This window comes from Tachysurus vachellii, chromosome 12, assembly GCF_030014155.1.
Source record: "Tachysurus vachellii isolate PV-2020 chromosome 12, HZAU_Pvac_v1, whole genome shotgun sequence".
NCBI lineage: Eukaryota > Metazoa > Chordata > Actinopteri > Siluriformes > Bagridae > Tachysurus > Tachysurus vachellii.
In genome coordinates, this window is record NC_083471.1 from 18,519,560 (window position 1) to 18,538,248 (window position 18,689).

Here is an 18,689-nt window from a genome sequence, read left to right on the forward strand (position 1 = left end):
TAAGCTTAGTTACCTTTCTTTAAAAACAACTCAAACAAACAGCTTAATTGTTACAAATGTTTTGATCAACAACAATTTGTTGATCTGCACAGACTTAGGCTGAATAAATATTGAAAGCCATTTATATGGAAACATTTTTAAATGGAGGCATATGGGAGCTATATAGATTCTAGATTTGATTTATTACATAGGCAGTTATATACCGTATATAACTAGCAGTGAAATTAAAATATTGCCTACTTCTCCTTTGGCTGTACATACCACAATAAGGAAATATACGGAACATATTGGTCTACACACTAACCAAAGGAACCAGTTTTGGACCAGTCTTTAATTCCAAGTAAACTGACACGATGGCAAGATTTTAAAGTAGCTGACTGTGGTTTCACACTAAGTGTGAACAGACGAGTGCCATGTCTAAGGAGCGCTTTGATTAATCTCAAAAAATCCGGAACAAAGCACACTTACACTATGATCCTGTGGAGAGACCTCATCAAATCTTCAAATAAAATCCAATGAGGCCTCATTAAATCAGGTCTTTAGCATGGCAGTGAATTTTAAATGTTTGCATCTTCTTTACCTGTTCTCATTACAGGGCTGATGAGGACATTATCTCATCATATTTATTTTAATATTTGTTGCATGTATTAGTATGTTACCTTCCCCTATTTATTTTTATATTTGTTATATGTATTTGTATGATAAGCTCCCATATTTATTTTTATATTTGTTTTATGTATTTGTATGATACCTTCCCATTTATTTTTATATTGTTTAATTTAATATTAGGTCACTACTGTAATAGCTCTACATGCATGGCTCAATAAACTTTCACTCAAATGTAGTTAATGTGCCATATTACTGCAATACAATAAAGTGGAATATGTGATCTCTATGTGATTTAAAATCGAGGTCATGAAACCATAACCCGTGTGGGCATGGTAGGCTATTTTATCATGCTTTTAATTTGAAATTTAAGTTGGGCCCTGAGTTTAAGACCTCTGTTTTAGGCAAACCACACCCTATAACTATATAACTCACCCTATATTGCATAACTCTTGTGCAATTTTTTAAAATAGCGTTTCTGTAGTTATGTTTGACATGACATTTGAGGTCTGAATATCGATGTGAGTCATTACTATATTAAATACTCCATATGTGGGTGTAAATCATCTCCCCATAAAGTAATTTGACAGAAAGTCTAGATATTCCGCACCCTGGAGGGCAATGTCATAAATAATATGTAGATTATTTATTTAGCCTGCTATGGGCTCAATTATACAATAGTGACAGAGTCTTAAGCTAATTTCTATGATTAAAACATATGCATCACTGAAAGCAAACAACCCACTCATTAAAGTGTGTAATGGTTGAATTTTCAATGTCAATGTTCTCACAAACAAATATTTTTGTGGATTTGAGTAACAGGGAATAATGAGTAAAAAATAAGAAGGGACTTACCTGTTCCATTCTGCTCATGGATGTTAATGATGATCAGTTGAATAGATGGGACATCTGTACAATTTTTGGTGCTTTTTTCTGAAGAATCTGTCATTGTGATGTCTTTTGTTGCAACTTCACCAATGAGTTCTGAAGAACACGATACTGATTCTTCTTCAGTTGATATAGTTGAATCGAACTTCTCAGCGAGTATGGGAGTTGTTATCTCAATTGGTATGGTGACTGTGGATGTTGCTGATGTATTGTCAGAATGAGTTGTATTGGGTTTTGTATCAGTTGTGAATGTGACAGTTGCATCAGTGGTAACTGACATGGTACTAAGTCCATCTGTGGTATCTGAAACTTCACTGATTGTTTGTGTAGGTGGAGGTCCAGCCATAACACCAATTTCAGTGACTTTCTCATCGCTGTCATAATCATCAGAAAATGTAGACTGAGTTTCTTCTGTAGGGCTTATGTCACTTACAGTAAGATGAACACTAGTGATGTTTGGCAGAATACTTTCATCTTTTGTTGTACTAGACAGTGAAACTCCAGCAAACATGCTGATTAACTTTGTAGGTTCTACTGTCAGATTAGAGCTAGTGTGTGTGACATGAGAGGTTATGTGTATTTTATCCTTTTCCAGAATTGATTCCTCTGTTTTCCCTAGTACAAACATTGGCTCTGTGCTTTGAGAGGCTGAGATTAAAACATCAGGTGGAATTGTACCTACTACAATTCCATTCATATCTTCTGATTTGTTTGATGGAATCTCCGGGATTTCAGGACCAGCTGTTGTGGATACTAAGTCATAATCTCGAGTTTCCGACACATTTCTAGCATCTGTGAGAGTGCTTACTGAGTCATCCCCGGGGATAGCTGTTACATGCTGGCTACTTGGTGAGTCAGAACTCCTTGATGGGGCCATGCTAGTGGAAAACATGAAAGGAGGGTCTGTCAGGACCTGGGACTCAGAGTCATCTATGGTGGTCTGTGATTCAATGAAAATATTTGGCTCCAGGGAGGATTCAGAGAGAGCAGTCTGGGCTGTGGTTGAAGTGGCCATTGAGGGTGAGGTGGTGACACCCTCAACTGTGACATCCACCCATGTTGTCTGGTTGTTCAGAAACTCATAACCTAAAATTAAACACAGTATTATTCTCTATTCCACTGTAAAACTCACAAAATGTATAGCTTTCAGACATTGAACAGAGGAGGAAAACATTTGTTCTTCTAGTAAATGACTGTTATAAAGTTGCCATTGTTTTAAACAATACATCTCCCAATGTGCCACAATACAAAAGGCCAATAGCTAATAAATAAGTAAGAAAACATTTTTAATAGGATCGTTCTATCATTGGAAAGTAATCCACAACACAGTGCCATGAAGCTGAGTGATATGTTATATTTTTAGGTCCGTTAGACAAAGTATGTCTTGTTGGTTAAATGCTTGAATCTGATTAGTTAGAAGATGTGCATTATTTTCATAATGTAATTTCCTCACCAGCCTTGATGATTAAAAACAGCTTGGGAAATCAAAAAACCTTAACAAAATATCTATACCAAAATCAGAAAAGGATCACATATGTGCATTGAGACCTCTTGTACTATTTAGTGAATTTTAATAAAACATTATAATAATTATTAATATAATAATTTTGTGTAGACTCTTTGTACAAAATGTTATCTTTAACACCTGTTTATATTTGCTTCAGTGGGGCATTTTACATGTCTTTGTTACTGTCATGCTATCCTCTGAAAACTCAGTTTCCCAGAATTCTATGCCATCATGCCCCCTCTTGGCCAACCCACTTAATTTCAGCAGCTTACTGATTGTGATTACACAATCACCTGTATCTGATTTGCTAATCACTGCTTTAGTCTCTTATACCTCCCAGGTTAGTTAATACAGTTTTAACCTCTGCACTGCCAAACCTTTTTTTAAACTGGTATTCGGGATTCTTTTAGACTTGGATTTAACTGGTTATATATCTGCTGTCCTGTACAAGTATTTCAAATAGGAACATTAAGAATTTAAAATAGGAACAGTTTAATATAATTCAAACAGAGTAACTGCAAAGGAGGCTTTCTTAGAAATCTGCACTCAATAATGCTTCATTTTCATGCCGTGCACAATCAGGTTTATTTTATATGCCAACATTTTGCTATTTTGTTCGGATGCAAGTAATATTTTTACTGTTTGCAATTTACTGGGGTCACAAGTCAGGTGTGGCAACTGAAGCCCAGTTTGCACCAAAAGCTTTTGTGTGTGTGTGTGTGTGTGTGTGTGTGTGTTTGTCACTCAAAAGCTTCTGTTTTAAACGGTGTTAAAACCCATACCTACTGGGATGCACAGGTAAAACATTTAAAACCGTGTTCTATGCACACTCTAGAAATCCATCCAATTTCATTATGAATTTTTATCGCTAAAACATCCAATATATTTATAATTTGTTCATCAATAACATTCACAATTGGATTTCTCCTTGAGACAAAGTCATATAGCATCTCCTGGGCTGTGCTCCAGATTCATTTTCTCTCTAATGGTTTATGCTTCCACCCACTTTCAGATTTCCTTTGACATGTTAAAACAACCCTGTGCATTCATACACATAATAAATCGGAAATGTGTTTTTTTTTATATATATATATATATATATATATATATATATATATATATATATATATATATATATATATTTATATTGAAGCTAGTGTGAAGCTGATTGTGATAAAGCAATAATTATAGTGCAAGAAAGATTTTTCAACATTTTAAACAATGTGTGTTTGCTTGTGTCGCAATCTGACATAATTAGCACCTATAAAAAAGTTTATTCATTGCACTCAAAAAGAATCAAATAAAAATTTTGGATTTGTCATGGTTTAAAAACAAACCATCAAATATGGCTTATATACTGTTTATGATGGTTTAGACCACAATTGCACAATGTAGCACATTTTCTGTCTATTTGTAGCACATGTAGCACAATTTCTGTATATAGTGAGAAAGCGTGCCAAAGAGAAAATGCATTCTGTGTGCATGACCACAGCATGTGTGTCATTCTGTTTCTCACCATTCACCTTCTACACATGTTTCTTTAATGCTTGTATTAGCTTTATTGGATATATTTAGCCACTAGTAGCAAAAATGATAGGAGCTTGTACTGTATCTCAACAGCACATCTAACCACACTTCTTAACAATGTATTCAATCAAACCAAGACCCACTTGTCTCTGCTCTGCACCATTATTATGTGTGGAAGGCTTTTGAATATGGTATGTTTTTGTGTGTACACTATGATCCTAAAAATAAAATGTTTTTTTATCTAGCTAATTCAGTTTGACAGATTCAGACAAAACATACCTAGTCTCTCTATTTTTAGCTTTTTTGCTTTTCTTACTCTGCTGCTTAAAATGACTGACCACATTTGGCTGAACGTTAAATTAAATGAAACACAAGATCTTGTAATGTTTTCAAATAATCACTTGTATATCGTTTCATGAATTTATGTGTATGAAAATCTCTCTGCTGTAAAGTGACATGCCCTGTAGCTAACACTCCAGCTGTAATGCATTAAGGACAATACCCTCCCCCTATTTCTCCAGCTATATCTGATGTAAGGTGCAAGGCATTCTTTTCCTTTCCAAAAAAAAAAAAAAACACAGACATTGGTTTGTTCCAGTGAAAGAGTATTTAAGCTTTCAACATTCATTTTGGGAGAGAGTGGATATGGCTTTATAAGAAATAAGAGAACACACTGGCCACTATGTAAGCGATGAACAGCACTTAAAAAACCACATGGACCTGAGACTGACCTAAAATAGACCAAACAAACAAGCAGGTCACGGCGTCCTGTTTTTGGGTGACCCCTGGGGTCCAATACTTATCACAGTAGGCTGACATTCTGGATGAGTGCCCTTACTAGCAGGAGGCAAGTTATCTAAATTAGCCTCGGTTGAAAAGATAGAGCCCCCACACCAGGGCAGAGGTCAGCAAGACTTGTTAATTTGGGAGGCATAGCAGTAGCTCTATCCATTATCTCTGAGTCTGTCCTGATAACCATGAGCATGAGTGACAAAGAGGATGGAGAGTCTGGTTGAGGAAATGAGAGGTGGACAGAAGAATAAAGGTTAAAAGAGGGATTCCTAAGCCCTTTCTCACACTGTTTAAAGGCTTAAAAAGGGCTCCAAGGCATTCAAGTGAAAGTGCCATTACAGCCCATTGCTGTACTGAAAAAATGTAATCTGCTTTTGTGGCAACATTTTCTAAGAATATTTATCACTGAATAAGTCACATTAGTACTAAGTTGATTATTTAGAAAGATTAATAATAAAATGCCTGAAGAAGTTAACCTAAACAGAAATGAGTAAAGTTTCCTTTTAACCAAGCCCAATTTGGTTTCCCAGGAAACAAGTAAAAACCCAAAGTTAAATAGAGTGAGCTCAAGGAATCACTGTACACAAACACACACAGACACAGTCTATTAAAACTTATATAAACTTTTCCATCTACTTTTAGTCTTTCAACTTAACAAACAATGTGCTTAGATGCAGACACAGTCCAAGCTTCTGCCTGGATTTAATGTCACTGATGTGGGAAAGGAGAGAACTATTGGGAAAGTGAAATGTGTGTGTGTGTGTGTGTGTGTGTGTGTGTGTGTGTCTGGGAGTGAAGTGCTTGTAAGGGTGGGGAAGAGATTACGTACATGCTAAGAAATGACATCAAGAAAATCTGGAGCTCTGGTTAAACAATTGTCCTGTGTTTTCTCTAAATGCTTCTTGTACTTCGTGCTCATACTGGATAATAGCACCTAAGTGGCAAAACTGTTTGCTCTATCATCACAAGTTCAAATACTGATGCCACACTGATTGCCAAGAAAGCGACAGTATTGGCCTCTAGTTGTCTCTGGTAGTCTTTGGTTGCGCAATAGCTAGCAGATGTGAATTGTCTGACTGAAAATGATACTTAAAAAGATGGAAGATTGTAGAATGCAAAGGTTTATACCTATGAAACAGTAAGCTCCAATTTTCATGCTGGGGTCAGGAAAACCTGTCTGGTTGCGGTACCGGTACATGGTGCGAACTCCAAGCAAACCTCCACCACATTGTGTTCTGGGTATGGCGACAGGGTAGCGGGCACTTCCGTCAGACAGCCAGCCGTAGTCACATTGGTCTAGACCTTTTCTCCAGGCCGAGTGGAGCTGACCAGGTGAGGCCAAGACAGCGTTTCGTTGTTCACACTCAAATTTGGCTTCCTCGAAGGTCATCTTATTTGTTGTGGGTGCAAAGAAAACATTACCTGTACAAATGAACATACATATATATTTTAGTTGCATATCACACACCGAACAGCTAAAGTTAGCATGTGTGCTAATTAAAATATTAGGATTTTAAAATGTATAAAAACTGCTGAATGAATCATTGAGTGTAAACCGAAGCTGTTATCTATGCATGAGAGGTCTGATCAGAATATTTTAATAAAACATAATGTTCTCCATATGTGAAACAATGTGGTTTTCTTCACCAACATGTTTTACTGTATATGAGAAAATAAATATATACTGTACACAATGATTACCCTCAAATGTTAAAAGGCTGGTTGTTTTAACAATCAAAGCACTGGGTTTTAATAAGTAAACATTCATCTTTCTATACTAAACTCTACAATAACTATAGTACTTGTACTCCAAAAACAGGCATCTTTTAGAATGAGTATGATTATGCTGAAGTATGGCAGACATTAGAGTTAAACTTATCCTATATTTGTATAACATATTGCTTACTTACCATTTCTATATTTCTGTCCAGAATTGCAGGCAATATTTAACACTTCCACAAACAAATTCAGCAAAATCTCAAACTGACAGTGCAAAACACTGATCAGCTAAATGTTACTGGCTCTAACACATGTTGCTGCAGCCAGAAATGGACCAATAATTAATACAGAAATGGACTTCTCTGTTGTGGTGCCAGAAATAATGAAGTTGTTCTGGAAATAATTCTAGGCACAATTTACGTTTTGATTCCTGTAACTACATAATTGTGGGATTTGTTAGAACAACACTCATTCTGTCAGTAATGTGCTAAAGAACAACAAATAACTACTTTGGCTGCACTCACACTATCTGTGTATTTCGCCAGAAGTAGTACTGGATGTTAGAGCAAATACCCACATTCAGATGACTTCTTCTAAGGCCTTACCTAGCTGGAAGTCAACTGATAGCATACTCAAAAGTAAAGCGGACTAAGGGGGTAATTACATTTGCACAAAGTAAATGGTTAGCTCTAAGAAAAGATCAGGAATGGTAAGCCTTTTTCTCATCATGCACTTACCGTCATGTTTATCTGCATAGCAGTACACATCATAGGTTTCAGTGGGCATTCGAGGGCCATATGTCCGAACCCCAGGTTTTCCAAGCAGGTTCCCAGAGCAGCCAGGTCTTGGGTTAATGATGGGGTATCTACATTTCCAAAGAGAGAAAATCTCTGCATGGCACAAGCTTCAAATATCAGCTTGCTCATTAAGGCTCTAGCCTCAGATCTCTATAAAGCTTTGTACCATATAAAGCACTACAAAATAAGATGGAATGTCTGTAATCACAACATGGCATTTGGCCATTTCCCACTGCTTAGATTAGCACAATATATGTCATGCGTTCTGTCCTATATTGTTATTTCCAAGAAGCCATATGAATAAGGGGGCATATGAATGGTAGGGGACTACATCAGTGTGCTTTTACCTCACTGTCTGATCTGCTATCCAACCAGCATCACACTGATCAAATCCATCCTCATAAGCTGCTTTTAGCTGCTCTGCTGTGGCAATGGTAGCCCCAACACTTTGACATGTCTCCACAGCTTTGTCGTAGGTCAAGGTGTATCTACTGATCTTGGGCCGATAGTGAAAAACCACACCTAGATTAAAAAAAAAGTTGATTAAGACAAATATCTGACATTAAGACAGCATGCTTTCTCCACAGAAAATCCAAATAACTCATATATATAATATAAAGTAAAATATCTTTTTAGCCATAGTAAGAGATGTTTACATGGGTCACTATAAAACATAATGAAATGTGGTGAATTATAACAATGACAAGTGCGTGGGTATAGGGACTTTCCATCCACCCTAATACTGTCTTTAAAAAAGAGTAATGGCTCCAATTAAAATTTTGGAGACTTTGCTGAGAGTCTGCAAGTGCTAAATAAACAATCCCAGCCTATCCCACCCTTTCACATGACCTTATAATATATAAGTTCCACAAATGGATGTGATTTTTGAATGGATGTGATTTAGAAACTATTGCAAAGTAATAAAGTCAAGTAAGTAAAAACAGACTATTTAGTACAAAAGTCTGCAGAAGAGCATATTTTAGATAAATAATGTAAATGGCAAAATGTTGACATATTTTGTTTAAAAAAAAGGTAGTGGCTTTCAAATCCTTGAATTAATGGTAAAGTAACCCCTTAATGTCCCATCTTGTCATTTGTGTAATTTTAAGCTAAAGCATTACTGAGTAACAAATGTAAGTTATTCAGTATCTACAGTGAAACTAACTGGAAAGATTGGTAATTACAATAATTATTAACCACCAATGGATCCTGGGGTTTTAACAGGTTACCGGCAGCTAAACAAATCTGAATGAACATAAGAATGAATATAAGAAAAGCAAGTGCAGCCACCAAAGCATCTCTTTTTGGGAAATGTTTTCATTCATTTTTCAGCCAAACACTTTGTAAATGAAGACACTCCCAGTGAAAAGTTTCTAATCATGTGTTCACCATCATAGTAAGTGTAGCACCAAAGCCCATCAATGATCACTTATGAACGCTGCATTGTGCTATATTTTAAAGGGCATTCTTTAAGGATAAATCCTACCATTTTTACCATTAGAGTGCAATGTTTCTTCCTAAAAATCATGCTACTTTTTATCATTTCTTGAAATAAAAAATAACAACTGGTCTAAGGCTTTCATTATATCATTTAACAGATACAGTAAGCATACTTGATATGGCTTATTTTAAACAAGAAAAAATAAACTGTTACTTACCATTGACATCCAAGTTGACCATGTCTTGAGTGTCTTCAATGCCATACATGACCTCACAGCGGTAGGTTCCGGCATCACTAGCCCGCAGTTTCACAATAGTCAATGAGGCATCCCCAATATCCTCTGGATGACTCGGCACAGACACACGTTTTTTGTAGCTTTGCCCAGTTTTAGAGACGCCATTTTGAGTAACGATTACTTTGGACTCTGTATCGCCCTCCATCTTGGTCCATTTAATACGCAGATGGTCTGTTCCAGGTGTTGTAGCATTGCTGGAAGTTGTTGTATAGAGGGTGGAGAAGTGGCACGGCAGGACAACCTTTCCCGAAAGAGAACCGCTCACTGGCTGCATCACTGTTAGTGAGCCTGAAACTGAAAGAGTTAAAAACACATTGAATTAAGCATAGTGTATATTCTCCTGTGCATATCACACACCCTTTGTGTTATTTTTTCCTGCAGAGTGATGTCATTGTGGATTCAAAGTGCACTGGTATGTGTTAGACAACAGCAGGAAGATGCAGAGCATACAAGCATGCTGTGCACAAGGCCAAGCATTGTATTTCCTAATTAAAATAATCAAGCTGGGAAGCACAGGGGGATGCAGACAAGAGAAAAACAGTTATGAAGAAAAGGGGTGGGATAGCTATTCGCCAATTCAATTGGCTCAATTACCTATTACTTTGCAAAAAATGTCTGGGAATCAGTTAGACTTCATGTCTTTCTCTATCTCTCATTTGTAAGAATAAAAGTTGCAGAAAGGGTTTTTATTCTGTATCAGTTCACTTTGACATAATGGCACCAAACTGTTTTTTTTCCTTGTTGTACAAGTGGTACCATTAAAGGGATATTTTCTGTACCTTTGGTATGCATTTTATTTATTTATGCATTATACCTGTAAAATAATTTAAGGAACATAATTGGATATTAAAGACCACTAACCCCACAAGCATTTCATAGTGAACAGATTCATACTAAAGGTACAAAGCATGCACCCTTGATAGCACCACCCCAGCAACTAAGAAAAGTCTGGTTTTACTTTATGATATACAATGATATTGCTCTATTAGGAACTCTACAGATTATTCAGTGAATGCAGTCTAGTATCATTCTACAAATTTCTCCATATAAACGGTCAGAATGCCAGATGGACAGTGTTGATATGACAATATATTGCAAAATTGGCAAAGGGAAACCGTGATAATGGAGTAAATAAATGGTCAAACCAGGTGATGATAATGTGGGTGATTGCAGATCAGAAATTAGTGGACATTAAAGCAACCTTCTTTTCCACACAACGACTGAGAAAGCTACCTGAAATTTCTGGGTTAGGTATTGTAGGTATTGTGCAGTGTAAGTTTCTGAAACCTGCCTTTGAGAAACAGTGTGGAATGCTTGGTACAGGTGGGATAAGCCCTCAGGGCATACACTACATTATGTGCAGGGCCTTTCTATGTTATGAGGTGCAACCATCTGTTTTCACCAGACAGTTCCTAATTAAAAGGTGCTGGGTCCTGGGAAGGCCATTCAACAAAACATTAAGATTTAGGGAAGAGACAATGTTAGCATTGTGGGAAACCAGATGCAATGAATGATTTCCCTTTGAAGGGATGTAGGCTACATCTTAGAAAGCGAAAAAAAAAAAAGAAAAAAAAAAAAGACTTACCCAGTGATGTGTGGCACAAGCAGAATAACCACAGTATATGTTTTAGATTCAGAAGCATCTTCCCTCTAGAGGTTGGGGAAACAGAAAATGAATAACTTAGCATTATGATTTAATTCCTTACAGGATTCCTGTCTGATATAAAACCAGCATAAAGAACACAACAATAAGGAATATTCACCCTTGTATATATAATTTGTGACAGTAACCATTCCATTGACAATGTGGGTGGTACAATTGGGGCTTGTGTTGTCATAGCCCCCTACGGGGATTTGGCTAATTTGTGCTCCAACGGAGAAACACCTCCGGAGGTCCAATTTCAGTTGCATTATCATTTAGACTTTATTAAATTTAAATGAATTAAACCAACTTATTCAAGATATTGAGCTCCTGGTGGATAATGGTGGAAAAATTGTCCTTTGCTTTGTGAAGGAATCATAATACTGATTTGTATCTGTTTTTAACTGAAAACGCTCACCCTAGACAAATAAAAATGATGCAGTCTGTAAACTGACATGAAAGGCGACAAACTCTGCTAATGCAGATGTTTTATTCACCTAATGAAGCTAAGCAACTCTTGCCGGTTGGTCGGTGCTCTCGGTTCTCTCGCGCACCGGTTTGTTTGGGTTTGCAAGTTTTGTGAACTCTCTCTCTCTCTCTCTCTCTCTCTCTCTCTCTCTCTCTCTCTCTCTCTCTGTCTCTCCCTCTCTCACTCACTGTCCATAGATAAGACTGATGTATAAAGATGTACAGGAAGATCCTCCTTCCACTGAAAGACAGTATCTTCAACACGACAATACGCGCCCTAGTACTAACGAGTCCGATTAATTCCGATCCGAATTTCAGCACCTGTGCAGTGTAAACATGGAACAATTTCCCACTTACTCGTTTTCACTATTCTCTCATTGATAATAGACTCAAAATGAGGTCAGGGTTAACGGGGCATCCTTGATTGATTTATTCGACTTGGTGAGCGACTTGAAACGGAACACAATGAACAATGTCAGAATGAACCACTCACTTACCTTTTAATAAAAGCGTTTATAAATCCAAAATCGGTTAGAGGTCCTTAAAATTCCAGTATGAAGCACACGGTATGTCCAGAGTCCATATGACGCTGTCCCCCAAGAGCGCGTCCTCTTCGTGCTGCTCCTCGACTTGTAGACGGTTTTCCTCCCGGCGTCTCTTTTCCTCCGACGAGTGGGCGACTGTGATTTTTACAGAAGATCCGAAGATGAAGTTCCACTTCTTCTGTACACCCACAATTACGTCGTCAGGGATGGAGAGGAGGGGCGCACTGATCACAGTGAGTGGACATGTGGGTGGGGGACATTTCAGTCGGAGGAAGACTGAGACACACGAGACGACTGGCACGTCTGTGCATTAATGATGCTGATTTTGTGTGTGTGTGTGTGTGTGTGTGTGTGTGTGTGGCATAATTGTAATGGCTGTGATTAATGGTTGTGCCACGTGTTCACAGTAGACAATGTGGCCAATAAATAAATAAATAAATGGATTACATTCACGTTATATTATTTGACTATTAAATAACATAGGAAACCTTTATACACTTTATGATTTCATTAATAGAATTACCATGGTGGTGTTTTACATATCAAAATTCCCAATAAAAGTAGTGTAAAAACGCTTGTATAAGGTTTTAAATATCAGTTATTTTTTGTGTAAAAACAGAAAAATCCAATCACTTCATTTACACCTTGGTATAGTTGCACGCCATTAAACGGTGCAAGATTTAATCAAGACATGTAGGTGTTAATTTGATGCTGAAGATTGTGTAGAGGGGAAGAATTGCACATTGCTTTCGCACTATTTATTTATTTATTTATTTTCTCTTTTTTTTTTTTCTCACCCAAGTGTAATTACTGGAGCAAATTTGAAGTTTAATGAACGTTTCTTTGGGTGTTCATGCACTACATTTAATTCTTTAGGCACGCGATTAACTGGCAGGATTAGTTGCTTTGTTTGATATCACTATGATATTTTATTTAAAATGTAAAATTCATTATGTAAAGTGACCCATATATGGACCCATATATTATATTGTATTAAAACTCCTTTCCTTTGAGTGGGTGTTGAGATGAGGTTTGCTCTTTCTTGCCTTACTTTTCCACACGAGGGAGTGTCCTACCACTGATAAGGAAAATCCTCAGCACTATAACACATGCTTAACTGCAGGAATACATGCTGTACGTTTATCCTCTCACATTAGCTTAGAAAATGAATTAAAATAATCCTTAATATAATGAGTTGAGGTTTTTCAAATAGCTTTTTATGTTAATGTTTTTCTTTTGATCTGGAGCTTTTTTTTTTATTGGGGGCATTATTTATAATAATGATTTTTAAAGCATTAATGTTTATTCCCCTTAAACATTTTATTCACAAAGAAGGTTTCATTGGTTTGTTGGTTGGTTTGTTTGAATGAGGGATGCAGAATTGGATTCCTTTACAGGTCCTGGTCCCCCATAGTAGGTCCAAAGATAAACCTTTATCAATGTATTTAAGCATGCATAGCATCACATGTAGGTAATGTCATGTCATACACAGTCACTGAGATTCAGTCAGGAAGCAATTTCTTCAAACGCCCCCCCAAGCACCTTCCATCCCCCTACCAATTATTCCTCAGGGCATCTGTAAAAATTTGGAGTCTTTCCATTCCTTTGTGGACTGTAATCAGTATTGGCCACCACATCCTAAGAGTGCTGTTTCTTTTGAGCTGTGTTGATGTTGGTATGAAGAGAGATGAAGGCAGTGAAAGGGGGTTGAGACTGGTGGCTATACATGTTTCGACAACAGACCAATGATATAGGGGAAACCTGTCACTTTCTCTGGATCTCTCTATCTTTTAAAACCAGACTCATCCTCGATTCCACATGGTTGTTCAGCAGAGTGAAATGTCCTATAGCAAAGTGACACAGAATGTGGGTGATGAGCTATGTGGAAAAATTAATATACGATGCAATACAGTATATGGTACATTTTTAGACATTTATGTCTCAATATCCTGCACAGCGATATCCCAAGGCTCATATTGTGATTTTATTTGACATCTGTCCAGAGATCATTATCTGTCATCTAAATCCAGACATCAGTGTCCTCACCTTTATTAAGCTTAAATTAATTGACTCTGATCTAGAATGTAGCTGCCCAACATGTCTTTCATCATCCAGAGTTTATCAAAGTCAGTTCTCTTCTCCATTCTCGTCTCTATGGAAATACTTAATTTTCAATGTATTTTTACTTATGTATTAGCACTGACTCTTGTTTTTGGCTGTGTTTTATCTTCTTGGTATCTTTAGGTTGAATATCTGCATCATCTGCACTATATATATTGGACTATGTATATTGGATGTATATATTAATGAAAATTTGTCATGTGGATTAAGTTTTCCATTTCAAATTCAACCTAAAATAAATTCTTTTTTAGAAATAAATATATTCCACAGGAAAAAGAAAAATCTCCAGCCTCGCTCTCCTCCTAAAACCATCTTCACTTCGGAAGGGCATAAAACATAATTGAAAGGAGTCAGACAAGAAGAAGAATTTCAAATGTATCCAGCTGTCCAAAGGAACGTGGAACCATGACACAGCTGTCCCACACGTCCACAAGAGCTGTCAGTTAAGGAAGAGGTACTTATTTTAGTTTAAAGTGAGTATGTATGTGTTTACTCAATGTGTGAAAAGGATGGCTTAATTACAGACTTCCACTTGTCACCCATTCCCCATGACTACAGCCTAGAAAGATGTTCACAAAGCCTTTCACTTCTCTTCTGAGATCTCTGACAGTAGTTAAGTAGAAAAGAATTACATGTTTGTTGCAGTCCATAAGCTATTGTTTTATTCTTATATTCAATAATTTTGTTTTGGAGTTAACATTTAATTATCTGTATTGGAATCATAGCTTCTTTTATACATGACCTCTCATTTCAACTGACCATACGGAATCACACAACTGAACATAACATACAATTAGATAAAAATGATGCTTATGCATTCTAGGAGTCATTAAAATCTGATTATTGCTTATATCTTTGTCCTATTATACTTTTAGTTTTAGCTTCCTGAACAGTTTCTTTTCTGAAAGCGAATTCTTCTGTGCATTTTATAGTTTTATTTAGTTTGGGGGTAGATTTAATGGTTTTTAAAAGTTTTTGGCTTTAGATTTGTATTTAGAATAAAAGAGAAAAATCTAATGGAAATGTGGTTCAGTGGTCTGGTCAAATGATTGAATCAGACAGACATGAAAGTTACATTTTGGCCCAGAATAGATGTTTTAGCAACAAATTAGAATTAGTTGTCCATGCAACTCCTGAGGATTGTTAGTGGTTTGCATTTTGATGTAAACCCTCTGAAGTCATTGTGACCAAATGAGCTAACACAATACAGCCCTGAATACTGTGGTGTACCCCTAAAATACAACTCCCTCCCACCACCCACCTACCCAACTTTATGTCATAAAATCTTGTTTAATAAATTAAACACTAAGTCATCCAGCTGAAATCAATTTGAAAAAAACAAACGTGGATATGTATTACAAAATCTATGAGACTGATACTCTACAACAAGGAGAAAGTAGAATAATTGAGTGTACAATTGCAATCTTAAGACAAAAATGTGGCCTAAAGGAGACCCGTATGCACCTTACAGTATATCCACGATAATGGCTAATCGTTATGTTGACACTGTTTAATGATCAGGTGATCCAAAGGATTATGTTAAGACTGAAGTCAATATTTTTTGCCCCATACCTGGTTGACCCTGCCGTAAGGTTAAGACTTAGAACTAGATGATAATTTCAACAAGATAATGACCTCTACCATATAACTGAAGAAGACTTCAAATCAAATGATATAGAGTAGGTTGAAAAAACTCTGCATGGAGGAGGGTCCAAGAGCCCTTACTCTCTCACTCACTCACTCATTTTTATCCGAACTACCTCGGGTCACGGGGAGCCTGTGCCTATCTCAGGCGTCATCGGGCATCAAGGCAGGATACACCCTGGACGGAGTGCCAACCCATCGCAGGTCCAAGAGCCCTGTAAAACTCTTTTCCAACTTATATTATACATTACAAAAAGTGTTCAGTGCTGTTATTCACTCCAGGGAAGATTAAATATAACAACAAACATTAGTCGTAGGGGTTCAACTAATGCGCAATTTAAATCAAATGCTTTATAGAAAGAAAATGCACAACTTAGACAATCCATGTAATATTGTGTTCACATAAAACTATACAGCATGCTCATGCATTTATGACCCACATATCTCTCGTTATCCATGTAGTAAAATGTACCTGAGGTGAAGTTCTAGAACACCTACTGTACTTATCTTTAATCTCCAGTTCTCTTGCTATGTAATGATAACATGTATTATAGCAATGTTTCCAAACTAGCCTTTGTGACTCTCAGATGTTTCACAGTATGCCATGTATTCAGTGTAATGGATGGTTTGCTTTAGCTGTGTTTGGAGAGCATGGTTTAGGAAAGTCTTATAAGTCTGTTTTACTCATGATGAGAAAGAGTAAGAGCTGGTAGTCAGACAGTTTAGTTTAGGACCAACAAAAAGGAAGCAGTCTTTGTAAGCTTCCTTCTTGATTTACCAGAGATTGGTGATAAATATACAATTAACTATCCATTCTGACAAAAGCAAGCATACTTCTTGTTGCCATCTGGTCACATCATGTTAGTATATTCTTCTCTCTAGTTTATGCTACAACTACAGTTTATCTTAGCAAGTTCTCTTGATCCATTCAGCAGCTGAAAAATTCAGTCATTCACTACTGTTATCTTCTGTTGTGTACATTTGTGTTTCCGTACCAAGCAGATTTTAGACATTCAGACTCTGACACATGGTAACATAAGCCAACATATATTTAAAAAAATAGAAAAGGCCAATTTATGGACTTGAGGTGAGTTAGCAGTCACTTTTTGTCTTATGAATTCATTTAAGTAAATCCAACATATTTGCTGTAATTAGAACTCCTGTGAATGCTAAATATAAAATTTGGGCTTCATTTAGAGAAATGGCAGCGAGACACTAGTTAAAAAATGATCGTAAAAGCAAACTCAATTCTAGACCATTTGTTCTCTTGTTCATAAACAATGGAATGACACACTGCCTGCCAAAAAACAACCGAACTGTCATTTCTCCAATTATGTGAGGTCCAAAAAATTGGGAATTGTATAAAAAGGGTTGTGATTATCGTACAACTTATCCGATATAGAGCTAAAAGCCCTTAAATTAAAGTTGACATTTGGTGCATTGTTTCGTTTAAATTGCAGTGTGCTCAAATACAAACAAGGCAACAAAATCTCACTGTCTAATTATGTGCACGCTGCAGGCATGTGTGTAGACTAGCAGTTCAGATAACATGTACAATACTGTACATTTTATACAAATTTTCTGCCACATTATTTATAATATATATGTTTATTATAATTTGATAGTAACTGATGTCTACCATGGATAATTGTTCACATAATTTAAAAAATTAGGAACAGATGGTTGACAATAGTTGTCACTGGCTTACAGTCAACTCATTGTGGCGTCTTCATTTTTCCACATAAAGCAGTTCAATAGCAATGCCTTGAGCTATCCTAAATAATTTAATTTTCAGCTAATTGAATTGAGGAAAATAAAGGCAGGTCAAAATGTGAGTTGACAAGCGTCATTACTGCAGATAAAGAGTGTAGTGCTAGATATATGATATAGAATAGTATCAATTCTTTAAATAAGACAATATGGTAATCTGATTTATACCACTTATAACTAAAAAAATATCTTTATTATACCCTGACGATTTGCACTTCCCACTAATAGATTATGCCCAAGTCTTATCCTTCCTTATCCTTATTGAATTTTCTCAAATAGATACTGTAAACCTGTGTACCTTAGAACTGCTACTATTAACTTAAAGGCTATCCTTTGCTCACCCCTGGACTCCTACTCACAATATGCTCATACTGAACATCCTTTTAACATAAATTGAACTGTCTGACTTGAGAGTTTACTATTGAGATTTTTAATACATTTTAACTGGTTTTTCTTTTCCAGTAGCACAAGTTAATCACTGGCATAATATATCAAAATAAAACCTAAATTATCCAGACATTACCCTGGATAACATCGCCCTCATAAAAACAGCATGATCTGCATAATACGATGGATAATCAGCCCACAATAATGCTGGTGATTTCTACTGTCTCAGTTGATGTATGGTCATCAGTATGATCATGATTCAGTGAGACAAATTCACTTTTCCTAATTAGATAATAAACACTTTAAATAGTTAAGGTTTTAGGTTTTTTTTGTTTTTTTTAACTTATGAGTTCATTTAAAAATCCAGTAAAACTAAGCCTATGAATCCCATTAATGTAAATAGGCCCCTAGTCAATTTGAGTCATGCTATAGTCATGTGGTCATAAATGTGTGGAAATTGGGTGGGAAATTCATAAAGACAGTGTAACAGACGTATGAGAACATTTCTATTTTATTAAAGCATTCCCCTCATTTCCTCCA

At 36.4% G+C, this 18,689-nt stretch overlaps 1 protein-coding gene across 1 annotated transcript in view; it reads right to left on the bottom strand.

Moving 5' to 3' along the window:
• The window catches only part of vcana (versican a), a 28,587-nt gene extending 16,098 nt beyond the window's left edge, over positions 1-12,489 (bottom strand). Inside the window, exons 1-7 of the mRNA XM_060883612.1 lie at positions 12,180-12,489; positions 11,158-11,222; positions 9,495-9,866; positions 8,184-8,358; positions 7,777-7,904; positions 6,449-6,742; positions 1,462-2,580 (exon numbers count right to left, since the gene is read on the bottom strand). Coding sequence (XP_060739595.1) covers positions 1,462-2,580; positions 6,449-6,742; positions 7,777-7,904; positions 8,184-8,358; positions 9,495-9,866; positions 11,158-11,215 — 2,146 coding nt within the window. The 5' untranslated portion in view covers positions 11,216-11,222; positions 12,180-12,489. The remainder of the gene's footprint in view (positions 1-1,461; positions 2,581-6,448; positions 6,743-7,776; positions 7,905-8,183; positions 8,359-9,494; positions 9,867-11,157; positions 11,223-12,179) is intronic.
• Positions 12,490-18,689: the final 6,200 nt, after the last annotated feature.